The sequence below is a fragment of the Nomascus leucogenys genome, chromosome 5 (genome assembly GCF_006542625.1).
Source record: "Nomascus leucogenys isolate Asia chromosome 5, Asia_NLE_v1, whole genome shotgun sequence".
In the NCBI taxonomy this organism is placed as follows: Eukaryota; Metazoa; Chordata; class Mammalia; order Primates; family Hylobatidae; genus Nomascus; species Nomascus leucogenys.
Window position 1 is genome coordinate 32,494,019 of NC_044385.1, and position 22,032 is coordinate 32,516,050.

The 22,032-nt window shown below is 39.6% G+C and overlaps 1 protein-coding gene across 1 annotated transcript in view; it reads right to left on the reverse strand.

Moving 5' to 3' along the window:
- Positions 1-1,327: 1,327 nt before the first annotated feature.
- Positions 1,328-22,032, reverse strand: part of CENPF (centromere protein F) — a 58,548-nt gene continuing 37,843 nt past the window's right edge. The window contains exons 13-20 of the mRNA XM_003265113.4: positions 18,493-21,336; positions 17,061-17,213; positions 14,028-14,201; positions 12,885-13,046; positions 10,476-10,638; positions 8,479-8,955; positions 6,882-7,060; positions 1,328-2,306 (exon numbers count right to left, since the gene is read on the reverse strand). Of these exons, the coding sequence (XP_003265161.2) occupies positions 2,103-2,306; positions 6,882-7,060; positions 8,479-8,955; positions 10,476-10,638; positions 12,885-13,046; positions 14,028-14,201; positions 17,061-17,213; positions 18,493-21,336 (4,356 nt within the window). The 3' untranslated portion in view covers positions 1,328-2,102. The remainder of the gene's footprint in view (positions 2,307-6,881; positions 7,061-8,478; positions 8,956-10,475; positions 10,639-12,884; positions 13,047-14,027; positions 14,202-17,060; positions 17,214-18,492; positions 21,337-22,032) is intronic.

Here is a 22,032-nt window from a genome sequence, read left to right on the forward strand (position 1 = left end):
TCATTGTACAGATGAGAATCTGATTCCCAGATCTCTGAACTTGATTCATTTTCCCATATGATTTGTCAGTGGGGATCTTACTCATGACTCAACTGGTTTATAAGGTACCTGAAAGTTGGAACGGTAGCATGTTTACTTCCATCCCATATGCAGCTCAGCTCATAGCAGAACAAGGATTGTTAGCTTGAGGAAAAGAATAATGTCCTGACTGTCCACTTACAAGATTTTGAACAATTCTCTACAGTTATAAAACTGATCGAGACCAGCCTGGCCAGCATGGTGAAACCCCATCTCTACTAAAAATACAAAAAAAATTGCCAGGCGTGGTGGCACATGCCTGCAGTCCCAGCTACCTGGGAGGCTGAGGCAGGAGAATGGCTTGAACCTAGGAAGCGGAGGTTGCAGTGAGCCGAGATCATGCCACTGCACTCCAGCCTGGACGACAGAGCAAGACTCCGTCTCAAAAACAAACAAACAAACAAACAAACAAAAAAACAAGTATCCAAGTAATAAGAGCAGCAGCTATGGCAATACCTAGGAAAATACGAAGAGATGCTTTCAAGGATCCACGACGCTACCCAGCAAAGCCTACTGAGTGGAATCTTCCAATCGCTGGAGACAGCCAATAAAGCTGATGGCCTGATCCCAACAATGTCTGCTCGGGGTCATGCCCTTGAGCACATGGCGGCCCTGGGATGATTTATGATAAGGACATTGCACCAGACCTCAACCCCAAGCAACTGAAGAAACAAGAGGAAACTCAGGATATCACTTTCAGCTGATGAATACTAAGTAGCTTAATATCATTGAAGCATTATCCAACAACAGAGGCCACCTTGCAAAAGACAACTTTTAAATATAAATGATGGTGCTTATTTGGAATTTGTGCATCAGTTTGGACTGAAAGCCAAGAACAAATGATCTTTTACTAGCGCATGCCCTGGGAAATTTTTTTACCCTGATTCAAGGATGTAAGAACTTGTTCAAATGTTTTTGGATCTGACATGGCTCATAATGCCTGCATGCTTTCAAAACTATATTATCATCAATAAGTGAGCTGGGAAATACCACATACCTGTATCCTTGATGATGTGGTTTAATGGGGACACAGAATGTAGGAGGCACTGGGCTGGCATGTCTTATATTCCCACATACTCCTTATGACCCATATTCCAAATTGTGTCTTTTAATACAACTAAATATGCTAGGATCATTTGTTTAAAGATCTGTATCATTTGATCAAACATTTTTACTTGTATAAGAGGCTGTTGTAATTAGCAAGAAATAGTACCAGTATTCGTAATACCTTTACACTTAGGAGTCATTCTTACAGAAAACGAAGGTGACTATTTTATTAGAAAGCAAAGGCCACATGTTAATATAACACCAGATATGACAATGCTTACCAAAGAACTGTAAAAAATTGGTCTAAAAACAGAAAAAAGCACAATGACAGACACATGGTATAGCACACCTCTAGGAAGCCTGCAGCCCTAACTGGAAACAAACACATACCCACACACACATATGCACAGGTTACATAAGCAAAGATGTCTAAAACAGATTGCAAGAGAAAGATAAACACTCCTACATGTCTATGTGTGCACGTTTTCCTTAAAAACACATAACATGCTTTTCCTTCATTTTACTCAGCTCTGAGAAATTCCTGATCCAAAACTATTCCATGCCTAATACTACAGATAGAAGAATATCATAAAGCAAAAGTCTACATTTTCCTAGACTGTTAATTAGAAGTATAAAAAGTGTTTTGCATTTTTTAGTGTAAAATCCACATAAAAACAGATTGTTATATAGTGCTTGTCATTTTAATTGTAACATGTTACCAAAAAGCTTTACATACAAAGCTTTATACTATTTACATTACAGTAGAGGAATGTCAATGCTAATAGGTGATCAGTGCTTCCAAACTTTTTCAATACTTACACATGGGAGATCTAAAGAGTAAAATATATTTAAGACTTCTAAGGAATTGTTTTCTCCTCACTGATAAAGCACGCCCTGACTAAAGAAAAGTCCTGTAGGCAGAGCCTTATCTATTCAATGACTGGCACCTCCCAGGGGTACTGACACACAAAGTGCCTTCACTGGATCTTACAGTTCTCACTGCCCTTGGCCTCCAGTCCAGCTTTGGGGCTGGGGGCGAGTCGGCCTCGCTTGACCCTCAGACCCTCTCTGGGGCTGTCAGTCGGACCTCTCTCAGGAAGATTACTGACCGGGAGAGATTTCGTGGTGGGTTCTCGGAGGATGGTGCCTGAATCCACTGGGCTCTGCTGAGCAACTTTGACCTGCAACACAAACATCTCTGTTAGAGGTTCAATCACATTCACATTTCCACAACATGAAAAATAAAGCACTATGTCACTAAGTTTTAAATTAAGTTCTTCTTCTCTAGGAGTTATATATAATTGTAGTATTTCCTCTTCCCTCAGAACAGGCCCCACCTAACAGAGAACTTAGGAGGATACCAGGTACAACCTCTAACCAGTCATCAGACGTCCCTTGGCACCTCTGATGGCAAAGACTATGCCCTATTTACCTATATATCCCTAGAGCCCACAACACGCTTGACCACATGGTACACGTCCAGTGAATTTCTAAGTGAAAAACTTGCCTCTGTTGTCCTAACTAGCCATTCCTGTTGTTTAAAACAAGTATAACCCAAATGAGTAATACTACCTCCACAGGGCGGAAAATTTCAAAATGACCGAGGACCTGTTCAGGGTATTTTAATCATTCTCCCTTTACGGCTGGCTGTTTCCATATTGAATTTGGACTAGAGCAGAAGGGCAGCTATCTAACAATAAAGTCTGGACAGAATAAATCCCCTCTCAAAAATCCTGCCTTTTGAAGGAAAGAGTTATCTCAGAAAATTTGAGACTTTAAGTAGATGAGAGAGTAAGGTAACCTGTGAGTGAAGATTTTTTGAAATTGGGTCAGGCTTAGCGGCTCACATCTATAGTTCCAGCTACTCAGGAGGCTGAGGCAGGAGGATCGCCTGAGCCCAGGAGTTTGAGGCTGCAGTGAGCCGTGATAGTGCCACTGCACTCCAGCCTGGGGGACAGAGCAAGATTTAAAAAAAAAAAAAAAAAAATTGAAATTTATATACTAGTGAAAAAAGATACATGCTCAAAAAAGAGAAAAAATAGCAAGAAAAATGAAGTATAGGAAAGCTTTACCTAACGAAAGTTAAAGGCAAGAGTGGAAGATTCAAGTAGGAAGATCTTTCAAAGAGAAAGGAGAAGGGCCTCTTGCATAATGGACACAAGGATCTGTGTCCAGCACAGATGCTGGGAAGTAACTATGTGACAGACACTCCCTGAGCAACTGACTTCCAGGGATCTCCTTCTGAGGCAAGAAGAAAAGGGAATGGAAATTATTTTCCCATTTATATTCTTTCCATAGGAAGCATGTGAAATACTTGAAAATGGCAGTTAAATACTTTTCATTACATGAAACATAGTAAATCTGGCCAACAGATCAAATCCCAGGAAAGCTCACTTCTCCCTCACAATGTGTCCAGGACACTGAAAAGACGCAGCCTTGGAAGGTCAGGACTTAATGGAAAATTACCATCCATGGAAAGTTGAAGGAAAAAAATAAAACAGAGTTTTGCTGGTACTTTTTTTTTTTTTTTTTAAAGAGAAATAGTGATTCCAAAGACAAGGTTTCCCTGAAACCCACCAGATGTACAAGAAACAAATCTTTAGGTTTGCCATTTAAAAAGAGAGAAAGAGACAGATAGCCCGTAGGAAATAGAAAGTTTGAGCCTGTAAGACTCTTTATCCCAATCAAATGGCTAACGTCCACTCTTTTTGGCTTCTCCCCTCTAGACTCAATTTCTGATACTGAATTGAGGGCACTGTAGTTGTGATCAGAATTTAAACTGTGGATTTGACCCTCCTGTTGGTTAGCTTCAGAATGGTCTATAACCAGACAAAGTCAAATTCACCAAGTATTTAATCTATTAAGATAGTACATCCTCCTAGAATAACACAGGGGAGGAAAAAAAAATAGTGCATGCATACCCTAATTGTCTTATAAATGATTCTGCAGTAGCAATAGGGAGAGGGCAAATATGCAGACAGTTCAGTGAAAATGACCCTCACAAGTAGGAAAAAATGCAAGACCCCCACAAAACTAACATCACCATCCACGACGGGCTCTACAGCTTACTGGCCGGTCCTCTGGAACTGATCACAAAGCCCAGGTTCAGGAGATCAGGTCTACAAGCGCTGTCTCCCTTGTTCCCAACAAACGAGGGGTTCGTGAGCTTATCCATCCCAGTGACATAATAGAGAATGATCCTTACCTAATGGGCATTTTGCCCGTTTTTTCCCCTTTGAACTTGTCAGACGTCACTAAAGGTCTTGCTAAATGACCTAGGAAACTGTCTCTCATAACCCAGCCAGTCACCTCAAAGGAGAACTCACAACCCTGAGTTTCTAAGCAATTGCTTTGGGAAATAATACCTCGTTCTAGATTTTTAAAACTAAGTGATGTAGTACGCTTAACCGATGAGGCAGCAAGCATTTTACAGGGCAACTCAGAAAATGCTGAATTAAATTAAAAATTACTGGGCTAGGTTTTTAAGAGTTTGAATCTAATCATGAATTCTCCTATAACTGATCTCAAAAGTTCCCCCCACATTTGCAAGTGCACAAAATTGCTTAGCAATTCATAACTGCTGGTGCCTACTGAACAGCATGTAGCTAATGCACTGAACAAAATCTGCAGAAACCATGGTTACTACTCACTACTCAGCAGATTCAACAGCAGTGAGGAGAGCAGGCCCCCTAGCGAGAAAAGCTCTTTTTCCTAGATAGTAAGTCCGAACGCCACATGCAAACTGCTTTTACCATCAGTTCTTCGCAACAGAAGAAAAATGACTCGCGATGATTTCATAAGACCATTTCCTAGCATGCCTTTATAAACATCTATTAATGCAATCACTTCAGGACATTCACAGTTCCATTCATTCAGTGAATATTTGTTGAATGTCAGACACTGCATTAGACATAAACTATAGATGTAATCAGTAACCTCACAGAATTCAGGTTGCAAATCAGAAGACAGATAGTTAAACAAGAGATTACAAAAAAGTGAGCTGCCTAAAGACAGTTGGAGGCATAGAGTACCAGCTACATGTCATGGTTTTCTGTTCTAAGAGAGTCAGACAAATACTTCATTTTATCTCCATAAGTGTGAGACAAACAGGAATGGATGTTACTTTTTACTGAGGTTTGGGAAAGGGTGGCTCCCAGTCACCGTTCTAAGAAAATGGTATGGCCCATATCAGGACCCTAAACCTGACTCCTCCTGTATTCAGTATCCAGTGGATATCTTATAGTTGACAGCTTTGGACAAGCTTGGTTGCTCCACTGTTTAGGGGCACTAGTTGCTTAAAAGAGAAGCTGTTCTCATGTTCATTGGAAAGTCAGTATATTCAGTATATTAAATATATATTCTCCAGTATATACTTCAGTATTTTGTTGTTGGCTGCATGCAAAAGTTAAATCCAAATGTGAGTGAGAATTTGGTAGGGGAGGGGAGAAAAATTTGCACAAAATGATAGAATATTTCTAATAAGAGTAACAAATGGGTCCACTTCAGTGAAAGAAAATCTCAGATCATTCTTCTTCATACTTGAATAAAAATTTTATTATAATGTATATTATGAACGAATTTATTACTAAGTATAACTCCTTAATGCTTATAGCTCTTATACATCAACAGAAACAAATTTGCAAATCTGTTGTTGTGATGTTTAGATTAAGAAATCTAAATATATTGTAGTCTTTAGATCACCCACGTGTAACCACCAATGTGTTCATATTTGGTATCCCAAATCCTAAGAATGTGCTTGCTCACTTATGAATTATCACATTACACAAATAGGGGTTATTACACTTTCAAAGCTTTGTTTCCTGGTTCAAGGTTATCAGCTCGTATACTTGATCAAACTCTGACAAGTGAGCAATCAAGGTAAAATCACAGACCGTTCAAATTCTTTGAAGCTATTCCAGCAACTTCCAAAAATATCCCCCTAGTCCCCAGTCTGAGAAACACTGGTATCGTAGAAAGATCAAGACTGTGGAGTTGAGAGGAAGTAGGGGTTCACACTGGGAGGTTAAATCTTTATGAGTCTCACGTTCTTCACTCTTTCATAATACCACTTACTGTGAGAGTTCAATAAAATGAGAAAGATAAATAAAATGCATATACTTTGCATACTTAAATGGTAGCTGCTGGTATGGATCATAGTAACAGGAATAAAGATCTGTTAAGCAAATATTCTCTACGCTCTACATAACATTTTCTGGGATGTTGTAGGGTACACTGAGGTCACTAAGATCCTGTTGTATCCTCAATAATCAAAATAGAGAAATCCATAAACAGAGTTCCTTTCCTTAGATATCTATTGAAATATGTGCTTTTTTTTTTTTTAAGAAAGTAAAGGATTAATAAAAACAATAAAGAATTAGCAGCTGGGGGCAGATAAGTGAGAGTAAAGTTTGAAACAAACAATGACTAATACCGGTGGCAAAAAGGAAAATTACCTCTTCAAATCCTTCATCAGTAACGCCTGAAACTTTCTTAGAAATCCACTGAGTTTTGATGTAACAATGCCATTTTCCATCAAACTACATATAAGTGGCCTGCTGACTCAAGGATGAGATCATGTACCCTGATACTGTAATGCTCACCTGGTCACTGGCTCACTACTGACTGACTTATACCACAACAAGGTCAGCCTTTTTGAAAGGGCTCCTGAATCAGGGGGTGCAGTGTCCGATCCTCACCCAGGTAATACTGCAATTTTCTGGGTCTCAAACAGTAGATGGATGTTGACAGTAGTTTACCTTTTGTGATCTGCTGCCACCAGCTGTTGGTTTGGAGGACTCTGCAAGATTTTCTTTGCCGAGACTCAGTGGGGATAGCGCTAACTTCTGTGCAGCCAGGCGGGGGCTGGTCCGAGTTGCCATGGTTGTTCTTCGCAGGATATATGGGCTAGTCTTTCCTGTTGGGATGTCAGCAAACCCTAAGGGTAAAAACAATAACTGTCAGCACTGCTAGGTCCAATTCTATCTACAGTGGAAAAGATATTCATTAGGTGGTTTTAACAAGGATAATGCAAACTCCAAAAAATACTTTGTCCTAGCCGCTGTGGTCAATGGATTACACTTCACAGTTGCCCTGGGAGTCACCAAATTGAATCAAATAACAGGTTTTCTCTTATTAGAAACATAGAAAACAACAATGGGAGAAGAAGAGGAAAATAACACTACACAGAAAAATTTTTTCCTGCTTCTATCTTCTATGTAGATGTTTTATTTTGCATTTTTCTAAGATCTAAAGAATGCCAGTAGGCCTTATTGTAAAATTGGGTTGGGGAAAAAAGGAGGGTATAATGGAAAAATAAAAGATAAAAAAAAAGAAAGGGGATGGGGGAAAATGTAAAATGGTAACAGCTACTGCGGGCCAGCACTCTCATGTAGGTGGGAGAAGAGAAACTGACCTTTCTAAAGGTGATTTCACACTCACTCGCGTTGTCTCTTTCCACAGAAGGAAGTGACATGACTTTTGATGACCCAGGAAAGAAAGTCAATCCCAGGGATACTAAGAGTTAGTGTATCAACACACACTCCAGAATTGCATTCAGGGCTAACTAAAGCAGCATTTGTTTTTGTTTTTCACACTTTAACTACATATAAAAATTACCAGTGAAAGATAGATAACTATTTTTGGGCTAGAGTTACTCAGAACAATGCTTTTCAAACCATCTATGGCAAAGAATCAGTTTTGGTATTTGGGGGCGGAGGGGGTCAAAGAATTTCCAATCTGCCGTGGAATAATATTTTTGTATAGTATAATGAGAACAAATCAATAGAAAACATGATATGTGCTTGGATGTTACAAAAATATCAAGTTGCTATGAAAATTTCTAAATTCCTACTTAATTACAATACATTGCTTCAGTCAGGAACCAATAACAAACAGTTCCTAGAATGGTACCAGTCCTTTGGCCAGACCTGGGGGAAAACCAAGTTTAAAGCAACAAAACAAAGTGTAGTCAGTGGCTCCAGCGAGGGGGCCAGCATCACGGGGTGCACCTTCCAGCTCACCTGCTAGCTAGGTCAGACAGGACCAAAGGGTAGGAAACCCTGATGGGCGTCCTTGATTTAATGATTTTTTTCAGCATTCAAATAACAAATTCTAAACAGATTTTAGACAGTCATTTTTCCAATCTACCAGCTCTTTTGTTAATGTGACACAAGTAATTAGATCCTAGAGGAAAATATGTGCCTCATCCATTTAAAAGCAGACTATTGTTTATGAACACCAATGAGATTATTGCACAATAATGTAAAAAAGCAAATACTTTTGTCTTCTTATATGTGAACCATTATACGGAATTTCAAAAGAACACAAATAATTTTGTTTTTAAATTAGGCATACCTTTCTTTACAACTTCTGGAAGTCCCTCTGGCTCAAACTCAGTACCTTCCGTGTCTTCTGCAGGGTGAATACCACTCATGACTGCTTTCTTGCTTTTTTTAGAAAAGGTCTCTGGGGTAGAAGGTGTTGACCCTCTACCATTCTCCCATATTCCACTGGATCTTTGCCTCTTGCCTGAAGCTTTATTTTGGCCAGATGATAACCTCTTGTCAGTAACAGAAGGGATTGGAGATGGTCCTGGAACAACCGGATCTAGCAAAGGAGACCCTCGGGAATCTTGTTTAGATTGCTGTGAACAGAGATGGGCCACTTGTGTCTCTAACATCTCTTTAGCTTTCTCTAACTTTTCATGGCTTATAAGCAAGGAACAGTACTTATCCAAGTATTCATCTGCCTCCTTGGTTTTTTCTTCAAGAGTTTCTTTCAGTTCTTTGATCTCAGTCGTTAATTCATCAACCTTGGTATCCATAACAGTACCTATCCAAAGTAAAGCAACACATCATGTGCAACTTGATGCTTCTCTAGTTAACGACGGGCATCGTGAAGCAGATAATCTCAGACGTGTTCTTTCTTTGATTTTTTTGAAGAGGTGGGGGAGATATATCTGCATATGTTCTTATAGTTCAAACAACTCTTGTTTGGGAGGTATCATATCAGATCAAGGTAGATATTCTAGTCCCGTGACATTCACTGGGACAGCTTAAATAAAATCCGCCAAAATCTCAAACTCGTATTTCAGACAACTCATTAAACGTTCTTGTAGTGCCAGTTATATGCAATCAAATAAGTTCACTTTTTACATCCTTATTTTCCCCAGTCCATTCTGTCTACCATAAGTGGATGAACAGAAGTCAGTAAAGATAATGAAGCTTCTGTTGTATGGCTTTGGGAGACAAGATTCTAACAGATGACCAGGCAAATCCAAAAAAACACCCTGAAAGCATTTGAAAGCAATGGAGGGTCTGATGAACAAGGTTTAGGGGAACACTATAAATGTGGGAATCTTGGTCAACTTGCAGCTGCCATGGATGTATTAAATCCATTAGAAAAATCCCCTGAAGCCCCAATCTACCCTGAGCACTGTTTCCAACAGGGAAAACTGTTGACCCACACCCTGCCACACTACAGACCAGAGAAGCCAGTCAGATTATGCTTGTCATCATCCACACAGTAAGCACATGCCACTCCAGGGGCATAAGTGGATAAAAGTGACAAGGAGAGTTATCATTTCTTTCCTTTTCTATTTTGCCTGCACAACTAAAAATATGCCTCCCACCCTCACCTGTTCCCTTTAATTGACCCATACGAATGGACTGAGGATAACCAGAATCAGCTATTTATAAATTACCAAAGCCAATTCTGATGCCAATCTATTGACAAAGAAACCACGTAACTGGACATCAACATAAAAAACTCTTCTTAGAATGGCTCATTAGCAAAAAGTACCACCAGTTTTTTTCCATGTTTTATAGAACAGAAGATGCGATAATTCTATTTCAAAATGGCTTCATTCAGGCCAGGCATGGTGGCTCCTGCCTATAATCCCAGCACTTTGGGAGGCCGAGGTGGGCAGATTGCTTGAGCTCAGAAATTCAAGACCTGCCTGGGCAACATGGCAAAACCTTGTCTCTACAAAAAATACAAAAATTAGTCGGGCGTGGTGGCGCCTCTCTGTTGTTCCAGCTACTTAGGAGGCTGAGGTGGGAGGATCGCTTGGAGGTCGAGGCTGCAATGAGCCATAATGGCACCACTGCACTCCCACCTGGGTGACACAGCAAGACCCTGTCTCAAAAATGAAAAAAAGGCTTCATTCTGAGTCCTATAATGATCCCAAGATAAGCACAAAATTCAGAAATTGGAAAATGGATTAATGGTAAAAAATCAGCACTCAGTAATAGAACACAGCACTAAAAATAGTTCCCATGCACACACACCATGTGTTATTTCACTATTGGAAAAGAGTTCTGGCTAGCTGATGTGCCTCAGTTAACACCCACCTGTTTTCTGCTTCTCCTGTGCAGCTTGAAGTTGAGAGAGTTCTTTCTGCAATATCTCCTTTTCCTCTTCCAGCTGTTTACAGGATTTGATCAACAACTTCATTTTCCCCTGGGCACGTTCATTTTCCTTCTTCAACTGATTTACATATTTTAGATTATCCATCTACAAAATAAAAGTAATTCCATTTAAAACCTTGAATTTCTTTTGATAAGCATACGGAAAAATAATTATGAGACATAAGATTCATATATTGTAAATTTAAGAATTATTAGATTCAATACAAAACATCTAAAGATGCACAAAACCATTCACTTTCTCTACTCAGTTTCCTAAGTCCCCCCAGTTGAAAATGTGGTTTTGCCATTCTCTTTCTTAGTATCACAAGTATAAACTATGGTTCCTGAGATGTCTATTAAGTGCCCACTATGTCTGTATTTATCCAGTGGGAATCACACTGGATTACTGGGCAGGGAGACAAGGAACATATTCTTGATGAGTCCAAAATTCTCAATGACAGAATTGTGTTCCCATTTGTAATCACACTGTTACAGTTTCAATACCTGCCTTGGTATTTATTTTAGCCATACCAAGTGAAAGCCAAATGATATTATAGCTCACTATACAAATTTAAATTTCATTGTGGCTCGAGTAGAAAGACAACAGAATGATGGGAGAATTGTGTCCTCATACACTTCTCAGTAGTACAAGTTCACATTCTTATTCACAATTCCCAAATCAAAAAAAAGAGCTATGAAAATGATTTAGAGGCAAAACCCAACCTGAACAGATATAAAGGTGTTTATGTCTTTATTAATTAATTAATTTATTTATTTTTAAGACAGGATCTCCCTCTGTCACCCAGACTGGAATGCAGTGGCACCATCATGGCTCACTGTGTGACCTCCTGGGCTCAAGCAATCCTCCCACTTCAGCCTCCCGCATAGCTGGGACTATAGGTACCTGCCATCACAAGTAATTATTATTTTTTTTTTTTAAGAGATGAGGTCTCACTATGTTGCCCAGGCTGGTCGCAAATTCCTGGCCTCCAGTGATCCTCCTGCCTTGGCCTCCCAAAGTGCTGGGATTCTAGGCATGAGTCACCACACCTGGCCCAGTATGTATAGTCTCTATCCTGCCTGGTGACAGTATCCATACATTTTACTGCAGAAATATGAATTTGATTATGCAGTATTATAGTAGATCCCACTGGGATATTATATATGGCATATGATTATATTATTAAAATGCAGAATTCTAAAACCATCTGATATGGCATCATGAATTTCCAAAGGAAGACCAAACGGCAGCAGGAGGAGGAGGGGGAATGAGGATGGGGGATGGAAAAGAACCCAGTACCACATTCATGTTGCAAGTAGATGTTAGAGCTTGGATCTCATCTTTGTATATTTCATCTTGAAATTATTTATTAGTAACGCTGCAGTAAACCTTACCCTTTCAGAACTCGCTACTTCTGATTCCAATCACAAATGAATTCAAGACTCATTTAATTCTATTTCAACAGTGCTACTTCTTTCTATTATTAAACCCAACATCTCATTTCGTAGCAGCAGAACATTATTAATTATTGTGATTTTGAATTTTACTACTTGTATTTAATTGGTAAATTTCCTTTACCTTGATAGTTGTATAAGAGCCATAAACATAATAAATTTATACCTAGTTTTCTGTTTGTATATATTCAATTAATGTCAAAATTTTTAAAATATAATCGTCTTCTAAGTAAAATATTTGCTGGAAGATATTTATTATCCAGGTTCATTATTACACACTGTGGGTATTTATCTTATGAAAAATATCTGTAAGAATGAAAACACCTCCTTTTCCAAGTAAAATTACAGTAATACCATCTTGAGACTAGCAATCCTGAGACTAGGGTTCACCTTTATTGTTCCTAAAAAAAAAAAAAAAAAAGTTCTATGATCCTTGCGTGAAGAGGAAGAGGAAAATATCCACACACATCTGCCTGACCAAGGTGCTCTGCCACACTTTGATCTCCCCATAAGCCACAGGAGAGTGAGTATGGTGAGAGTGAAGTTGAAGACAGCTCATTCAAAACTTTGGAATTGCGTATCAGACTGTTTTCTATAGCTTAAGAGGCCTGCCCTCATCTGCTGTGTGGCTGGATCTTCAAATCTATCTCAAGAAGTCTTTAATATCCTCTAGTTTGAGAGGATGCATGAGGCAATGGATAGCTTACTCAAGCTATGAGACTGTAGATGACCCACTGATTTTTTTTAAAGATAACTCAGCAGAGAACTGATGAATGACATCATTTTTGACTACTATTTTCATAAAATGAAAATGAAAACATTTAATGCTATACCTTTAAAATCACTACCACCTGTATAAACCATTCAAAATCATGAAGCAAATTAAAGTGAATATACCTTGGTTTTCTTCAATTCTTCCAAATCCTGAGTAGTAGCTGTCAATGAATTACTGAGCTCTTCTTTACTAGACTTTAAAAGGTCCATCTCCAACTTCTGTGAGCTGAGACATTCTTCTTTAGAAGTCAATTTCTCTCGGTATGTCTGGATTTCTACTTCATACTAGAGCAAAACAAACAAACAAAAAAAACAAAATGTTCCTTTAGCCAGGAGGCACAGCTAAAAAAAAATTGTAAGAAAAACAAAAAACGGCTGAGCGCAGTGGCTCACACCTGTAATCCCAGCACTTTGGGAGGCCGAGGTGGGCAGATCACGAGGTCAGGAGTTCAAGACCATCCTGGCCAACATGGTGAAACCCCGTCTCTACTAAAAGTACAAAAATTAGCTGGGCGTGGTGGCAGGCGCCTATAATCCCAGCTACTCGGGAGGCTGAGACAGGAGAATTGCTTGAACCCAGGAGGCAGAGGCTGCAGTGAGCCAAGATTGTGCCACTGCACTCTAGCCTGGGTGACAGAGTGAGACTCAGTTTCAAAAAAACAAGAAAAGAAAAAGAAAAACAAAAAAAAAACCCTGCCTTTCCAAGGACTATTTCGACTTTGCAACTCTCCTATTATTCTACTCCAAAATGGAAATATACCTTTTTAAAAAATCAACTGGGCCAGGCGCAGTGGCTCATGCCTGTAATCCCAGCACTTTGGGAGGCCAAGGTGGGCAGATCACAAGGTCAGGAGATCAAGACCATCCTGGCTAACACAGGGAAACCCCGTCTCTACTAAAAATACAAAAAATTAACCAGGCGTGGTGGCGGGCACCTGCAGTCCCAGCTAGTCGGGAGGCTGAGGTAGGAGAATGGTGCAAACCCGGGAGACGGAGCTTGCAGTGAGCCGAGAGTGCGCCACTGCACTCCAGCCTGGGCGACAGAGAGAGACTCCGTCTCAAAAAACAAACAAACAAAAAATCAACTGATAAAATAAGAGAGGGACCTGGGGAAAAGATCGTGAAGTTAATGTGAGACCTTTTATAAGATTATATAGCATAGTAATAACCCAGAATATTGATTTTTTTTTGGAAAAAAAAAAAAAAGCCTTACCATGATCAAAATATACTCTCCAGCTCCCCCAGTAACCAAACCCCATATTTCACCTGTTTGTTTGTGTCCAAAAGCAAAGCCTGGTGTTTTTCAGCTTCATGAAGCCGTAGCTGATATTCAGCTATTTCCTCTCTCACTTTCCCTTCCTTTTCCAACTGGTCTTTGTGCATGCAATCGAGGCTCTTCTTCAACTCACTATTTTCTAGCATGAGCTCCTTCAATTGATCCTAAACAGAAAAATAATAAAATCATAATACCACTTCCTCATAATTAAGAACCTGGAAATATTTTTAGGAAATAATGAGTACTGTGTGGAAAAAAATTGTTTATGGGCAAGATAAAATCTGTACAGAATAGTGCTATAATCCTTAGCAATGTATTCACTTTTAATTGTGACTTCACCTCCAACGACACTTTCCTCTGCTCCAGCCCAACCACCTCGCAAGGTCATATCCAGAGACCACAGAAACTCTAAAACCTTGAATTCAACTAAACCACTGTGGGACTACACCTTCCTATGCTTCCAACCTTGTTTATTAAAGTACTTCCATTGCAATAATTTCTGACCTCATCAACAGAACCACTACCATCTTCACATCAAATCCCCGCCGGACTTGCATTTTCTTCCTTGACCAGCTTAGACTCCAGTTCTGTCACTATAAGAACTTCCTTCCAAATGCCCTCCAATCTTTTGCCCCGTCCCTTCACTGTGAAGAACTGGCCAAACTCTAACCCTGGAAGCATTTGTCTTCTCCATGCCTGACCCTGAGTAGCTATCTCTGTATGTGTTTCTGTATGTGTAGTGTCTACTTCCTCATCTTCAATTCTTTAACCTGCTCCAATCAATTCGTCCCTGCTCTTCCTAAAAAAGCTTTTCATGGCATCATCAACCTCCATGCTGCAAATTAAAGGCACACTCTTATGAGCTCATCTCAATTGACCTCTAAGTAGTATCTGGGGCTGCTGACCACTCCTTCCTTCCTTTTGTTTTTTGTTATTATTGTTGCTGTTGTTGTTGTTGTTTGGTTGGCTGGTTGGTTTGACTTAGTTTTCTTGAGACAGGGTCTCACTGTGTTGCCCAGGCTGGAGTGCAGTAGCACAATCATGGCTCACTGCAGCCTCAATCTCCAGGGCTCAGGTGATCCCCCACCTCAGCCTCCCAAGTATGTGCCACCATGTCTGGCTAATTTTGTTGTTTTTTTGTAGAAACAGAGTTTTGCCATGTTGCCCAGGCTGGTCTTGAACTTCTGGACTCAAGTTATCAGCCCACCTCGGCCTCCCAAAATGCTGGGATTACAGGTGTGAGCCACTATACCCAGCCACTCCCTCCATCTTGAGACATTCCTTCCTCTTGATTTCCAGAACATGAGACCCCCCTGGGTGTTTGCCTCATCAAGCCTTCTCTCTGTTTTCTTTGCTGGCTCTTCTTCCTCCATCTCACTTGTGTGCTGGAGTTCCTCCAGGCTAGGCCCTGAGCCGCCTTCTCTTCTCCATCATTTTCTACCATTCCCATAATTTCTAAATACTCCCTATATGTTGAACTAGCCAAGTGAATATTCCCACCCCAAACCTTTCCTACTCCCTCCATACCCTTCCTACCCCTCCAATCTTTGTGCATGTCATTTTCCATCTGGCTCCAGCCATAATGGCTTCCTTTCAATTTCTAAAAAAAATACAAAGATCTTTCTAGTCCCAGAGCTTTGACCACACTGCTCTCTAGACCTAGAAGTCTCCCCCGCTCTGCCTGGTCGTTGCATAGCTGACTCGTCATCTTGCAGGTGACATCTGCTGACCACCCTATCTAAATTAGGTTGTTTCCTACCCTGACACCCCCACATCCCAATTATTCAAAGCAAAGAATATTATTTGTTTCCTTTATAGTATGTATCCGCTTACGATTGTTACATGTTGCCTATTTCATGATTTATTATGTGTCTAGACTGTAAGCTGCATGAGTGCAGGAAACACAGGATAGGTATGGTTCAACAGTCTATCCCCTGACCTTACTAAGCACTTATTATTTACAGAATGAATAAATGAATGAATAAAGCCAATGCAAACTAACACACTCATATGTAGGGGCCTGAGGCCAAACTACTCCTCTCAGTAGTGCCTATACATGAAATACAATAATGACGCACTTGGGAGACTCCCAAGCTACTCAACACCAAAAGAGATTTCAGCAGACGCAATACACAAATATCATTCAGAGGAACTTCTTCCATGCAGTATGGCCAGAATATTGTCTAAGTCCATTCCTGAGATTCAATGCCAAAACCTTTCCATTTTCATAAATACTATATTTAAAGAAAAGAACAAATTTCTCCAACTCTTTACACAGAATATTACATATATCATTTCAAATTTTTTGATTATTCAGGGTCGCAATCATGACTATCTTATTTTGCTGTTCTTTAAATACTACTCAGGGATGAAGTTGCATGAGGACTAAACAGCTATAGGGACGTTTATAATTTAATTAGGTATGACAAACAGGTTTCATTTCATCTGCCAGCTCTCCCTGCATGGTAGCAGCTACCCAGGACACAGTGTTAGGAGACTCAGGAAAAGGGAAGGGTATGAATTAGTAATATCTACTATGGAAATGGCAGTGGGCAGTGGCAGCCCAAGTGCTACAGAAGGGCCACATTAACCCTGCCTAAAACTGTGACTTTAGTCCTGTTACTTTGTTAGTTCTTAGCAGATCAATGAAAGTGTTTCTAGCAACATTCCAGCCTGTAATCTGTGGCAAGCTAGGAAGGCAGATAAACTTGCTGAAAGCGGCATGAGATCTACTTCTGTTGTGCGTTAATGTGGTACAAGGGTCCTCTTCTATGAAAACGTATTTGGGCTCTGAGACAGATATTTTCATGTGTTCAGAGGCTTCTCACGACTCCTTGTGGGCTCATGATAGTGCTGGATGGTAGAGATTACTACAAATCTGATTATGACATAAGCACAGGGTTATTTTTTTCAAGAGCTAAAAATAAGTTAGGTAAACAACAGAAGGTCTTACAGAAACCAATAAGGAGAGTGTGCACAATGAATTAACAGATCATAATAACATTTGTCACAAAGAAACTTACTTTGCTGCTCTTTATTTCTTCCAACAGCAGCTGTAACTCTCCAGTTAGCCTATTTTTCTCTACACTGAGTTCTTCTTGCAGCTCTGCTGTTTTCTGTGCCATCTCATGCATTTCCCTCTGCAGCTCAGTTTCCTTTGCAGTCATTGTGTTTACCTGAAATTTCATCTTTCATTAGAATCTGCTTTTTGGTGGTCTGTTTTGATCAGATTGATCACTCTGATACAGCATATTCATGCCATTTATTTTAGCCTTCAATCATAAAATGGAAGCTGGCTAATCTCCCCTTTACTAATCCACTCAACTCAACATTCTCAAAACCTACCAGTAAGCTTACCTTTTCTTCCCAGAAAAGATTGAATAGAAGAATAGCAATAAGGGAAGGAATGACAAGGAAAGATAATATCCCTAAGTCTTAAAATCTTTCACAAAGGTATTAATTTGAATTAAACTTAAACATCAGAGATTATCATATCAGGCAGTATCTTATCAGTTCTTGGATCTCTACTAATCCCCCAGTGCCATACTAATCTGCAATAAATATGCTTATGATAGTGAAAAACAGTTAAAAAGCTATTGTTTGCATTTGCCCCTTGAAGTGAAACAGCTTGGTATGGTTTGTCTCATCATCTTTATACTGACTGCCATCTCTTGCAAGATATACAAAACCCCAAAATTCTTAGAAAATACAGGGTGGAGATGAATTGCATTTTGTGGATACTCCTTTTTTTCTTTAATATTTGTTCAGCAAAAATTAAGTGTGACAAAATCACTGTCCTAGATCACTAAGTAAGCTCACTGGGCCAAAACTTAATTTTTCTTTAATAATTGAGCCTCTTGATGGCAGATCTTCCCTTTAATCATCAACCAATACAATAGAAGACTGCACAAAGAGAAGGTATAAAAGAGGGACTGAAAGCACGAAATCCCCAAACACACCCTAGAAGCCATGAGTGCTCTGTTGGTTATAAATCTATCAGTATCTTTAAAAGTGCTTTGTCCTAAAGGCAAAAAAGACACAGTAAGGCAGGCAGATCCTTTCTGATCCTAGATAATGTCTGTTATACTCTCTATAGCAGTGAGTCTCAACTGGATATGGGGAGGCCACTATTTTGATGTACTCTAAGAAAAGGAAATATAATTAGAACAAGGAACTGTGCAAAAACCAAAGCTTTGCCCATATGTAGGTGCCACATTAAAAACCTGGTCCAATCCATGAACATGCCCCCAAAGAATCAGCCAGAATAGTCACTACTGCCAGAGCCAACTCAGTGTTTCTGCAATTCAAGACCCAGTAAACATAAAGCCTTTACAAAGTTTGGTCCAATATAGCAGACACTGTCTAGAAGTAAATATAATTCACAGTGTCTAGAAGAAAATATGGTTTCCTGCCTCATGACTACATATTTAAACATAAACAGATATAGCCACTTACTTTTTCAACAAAGGACATTTTGTCCATTTTTGTCAATTCAAGCTCATTCTCTAGATTCTTGTAAGAACTCTGCAGCACTTCTAATGTGTCCTGCAAAGAGGCATTTTTGGATTGTAGCACTTGGATCTTCTGCTCCAATTCCACTGTCAGATTTCTCAGTTCCAAGTTTTGCTCCTTCCAAAGTTGGTGCTCTCCTTCCACCTGGGACAGTTTAGAGACGAGGTGCTCTTGGTCTTGAATTTGATTTTGTAGTCTACTGATTTCTTCATCCTTCTTCTCTAGTTTCTGCTTGCCATCTTCTACTTCTTGAATGAGGCCATTCACTGAAGATTGCAAAACAATATAATTATTTTTGGCCTCATCACGGCCTTGTAGCAACTGAGCCTTCTCAAGTTCAAGACACTCTACTTGACTACTAAGATTCTGCTCTTTGGCCTTACAGGCCTCTTGGTCATTATGCAGGGCTGCCACTCTCTCATTGAGCGCTTTTAATTGTGTTTGAAGCATCTCCATGGCAGTGCTTGATTTTTCTTTCATCTGTACTTTCTCTTGCTCTTTTTCTTGCAAAATATTTTCAAATGACGAATTTATTATTTCTAATTCAGATATTCGCTCTAGTTCTCTTTGTAATTCATTTGTCAGATTTTCTTTTTCTGACCTTATAGTAACAAGATCTAATTCCAGATCTCTCAGACTTTGGGTCATCCCTTCTATTTTTGCTTTTAGGGTCTCTACCTCTCCTTTGGAATTCTCTGCCTCAAGAGCTGCATGCTCTTGGTTTGTCCTGGCTATCTCTAACTCTCTTTCAAGGTTCTCCACTCTACCCTTAAGTAAATCTGCATGATGCTCACTTTCCTTCAGTTGTTCTAAGACACAGAGCTGCTTCTTTTCATCAGCTTCTAGGCGGGCTCTCAGCTTTTCAATGCTATTTCTCAGCTGATGCTCTTCCTCTATTGGTGGGTCTAGACTGTGTTCTGTGGCCTTCATAATTTCTTGGTCACCACACAAGGCTGCTACTGCCTCATTTAGCTCCTTTAACTGATTCTGAAGCATCTCCACTGCAGTTTTAGATTCTTCTTTGATCTGTATCTCTGCTTGCTCCTTTTCTTCTAACAGACTTTTAAATGAAGAGAGTAACTTATCTAGTTCTGACACCTGACCTTGTTTTTCTTGTATTTGTTTTGTCAGATTTTCTTTTTCAGACCTTAACGTGACAAGGTCTAATTTGAAAACTTTCAGGCTTCTGGCCATCTCTTCTATTTGTGTTTTTAGAGTCTCTACTTCTGCTTTGGAATTCTCGGCATCAAGAATCACTAGCTCCTGGTTTTCTTCTGACATCTGCAATTCCCTTTCAAGGTTCTCAACTTTATCCTTAAGTGAATCATTCTCCCGCTCGCGTTCTTTCAGTTTCTCTGCGACGAGCAGCTGCTTCTTTTCATCGGCCTCAATGCGAACTCTCAGTTTCTCGATGCCTCTTCTCAGCTGATGCACTTCCTCCTGCGTTGAGCTCAGCCTCAATGCAAACTCACCTTTCTCCACCAGTGCGGCCTCCAAGGCCTTGGAGACGTTCAGCTTTTCATAATCTGATTCACTCAGTCTGGCCTGCAGGCTTTCAGATTCCTTGACAAGCAATTCTTTCTCTTTATTCAGTTGTGCAATTTGGTTTTCCAGCTCACATTTTGTCAAAGACAGTGACTGTGAGTCCTTTTCCAAACTCTGCAGCTTTTCCTGGAGATGAGTTTTATCTTTTAACAGCTCACTCACATCAGAGGACAAAGTCTGAAGGAGCTCTGTCTTTTCCTTCACCTCTGCCTCCGCCACCTGAATGCAATGGAGACACTCACTTTGATGAGACTCAAGCTCTTGTGTTTTCTCCTTCATTTTTTCAGACAACTGATCCAGTTCCATGGTTTTTTTTGACATAGTATCTAATTCTCCACGAAGCTGGTTTCTCTCACTTGTGACCACTGAGAGTTCTTCTTCAAGGCAGACAATAACCTTCTGCTTATTTTCATTGTCTTTTTCTAAACATACCTTCTCTGTTTGTACGACCTCTAAGTCAGCCTCCAGGGAGAGGGCTTGATGCTCAATGTTAGCTTTCTCAGATCTGATCCTCCTCAGCTCATTTTCCACATCAAGAAATCTCTCTTTCCAGCTGTCATTCACCTTGGCTACATTATCTTCAATAACTTCATGTGATGATTTATCTGCATGCATTTCTAAATTAGAATTGAGGCCTTCAGAAGTTTCTACTCTCTGGAGTAACTCCTGGTTATCACAAGAAAAATATTCCAATTTTTCACTTAAATCTGAGTTTTCTTTCTTAAGTTCCCCAACTATTTTTTCCAATTCTATGCATGCTTCAATTTTGGTCATTAGTTGTACCTCCTGTAAATGGAGTTTTGAGTCTAATTCTTTCATTTCATTTAGCAAACTTTCAACTTTTCTGTCACGGTCCTCTATCACATGAAGTAATCTCAAATGCTCATTTGATGTCTCTTTTACCCGCAGCTGAAGATTTTGGATATTTTCCTGATTCCCCAGGAAATCCATAGGTACCAAAGCATTAGGACCAGAAAATGACAATTCAGAAATGCATTCTGAAGAGCCCTGGGTTTTGTCTTCCCCTGGAGGCTCATAATTGGTGTCTGGGGACTGTTCCCCAGAGCACTCTCCTGTGAGTTTCACTGCACCAGTCTCAGTTATTTTCTCAATGTCTAGATTGAGGTCCTGCTGAGCATCTTTATCACAAATCTGATGAACATCATGCTTTGGTGTTCCTTCTGTAGTTTCTGAAGTATGTTCTTTTGATATGTCACAGCTCTCATTTCGGCCTTGAATAGCCTGTAATTATAATACATAACAAGCATGCATTTTATTTTTCAAAAAGAATCAAAATAGAATAGACTTAGTTATTACTTTTTAGAAACTGATGCGTGGCCTCTGCTAAACACATCTCTTAAACTGGTGTATTTCCCACTACGTCTTCCTCTCTTCATTCAAATGCTCAACATAATTATACATTCAGTAAGTGGCCCCTATGGGCAAGATACTGGGGTTAGGCATTTATCTTGAAGACAAACCCTTCGGCTCAATTACAATTTGTAATGTATTTAAATTTCATATTTTTTCCTTACTAAGAATATTCAGGTAGCCTAAATATGAAATCTCTTTGTAATTATTAAATAAGAGGCTAACAAAATGCTCAGCTTCCACCTTTAGTATTTATGATATTCTTTAATAAGGCAGTAAAGTTTCATAACCAGATTCCCAGTCCAAGGACTTAATCCCCAATCCAGCACTTACTGTACATTATTGGATAAATTACATATTTGAGCCTCACTTTCCTCTCATCTGTAAACTGGGGATCTGCTGTTGTGCCTACACCTGCCATCACCTCACCATGACCTGCCTTCTCTACCTCACAGAGACAGACAGAAGAAATCAAGTGACATGCATACACCATATAGCATTATTAATTAAGCTAGCAGGCTAGAAAGGACAAAGTTACAAGCAATTAAACAAATATGTATTCAATTT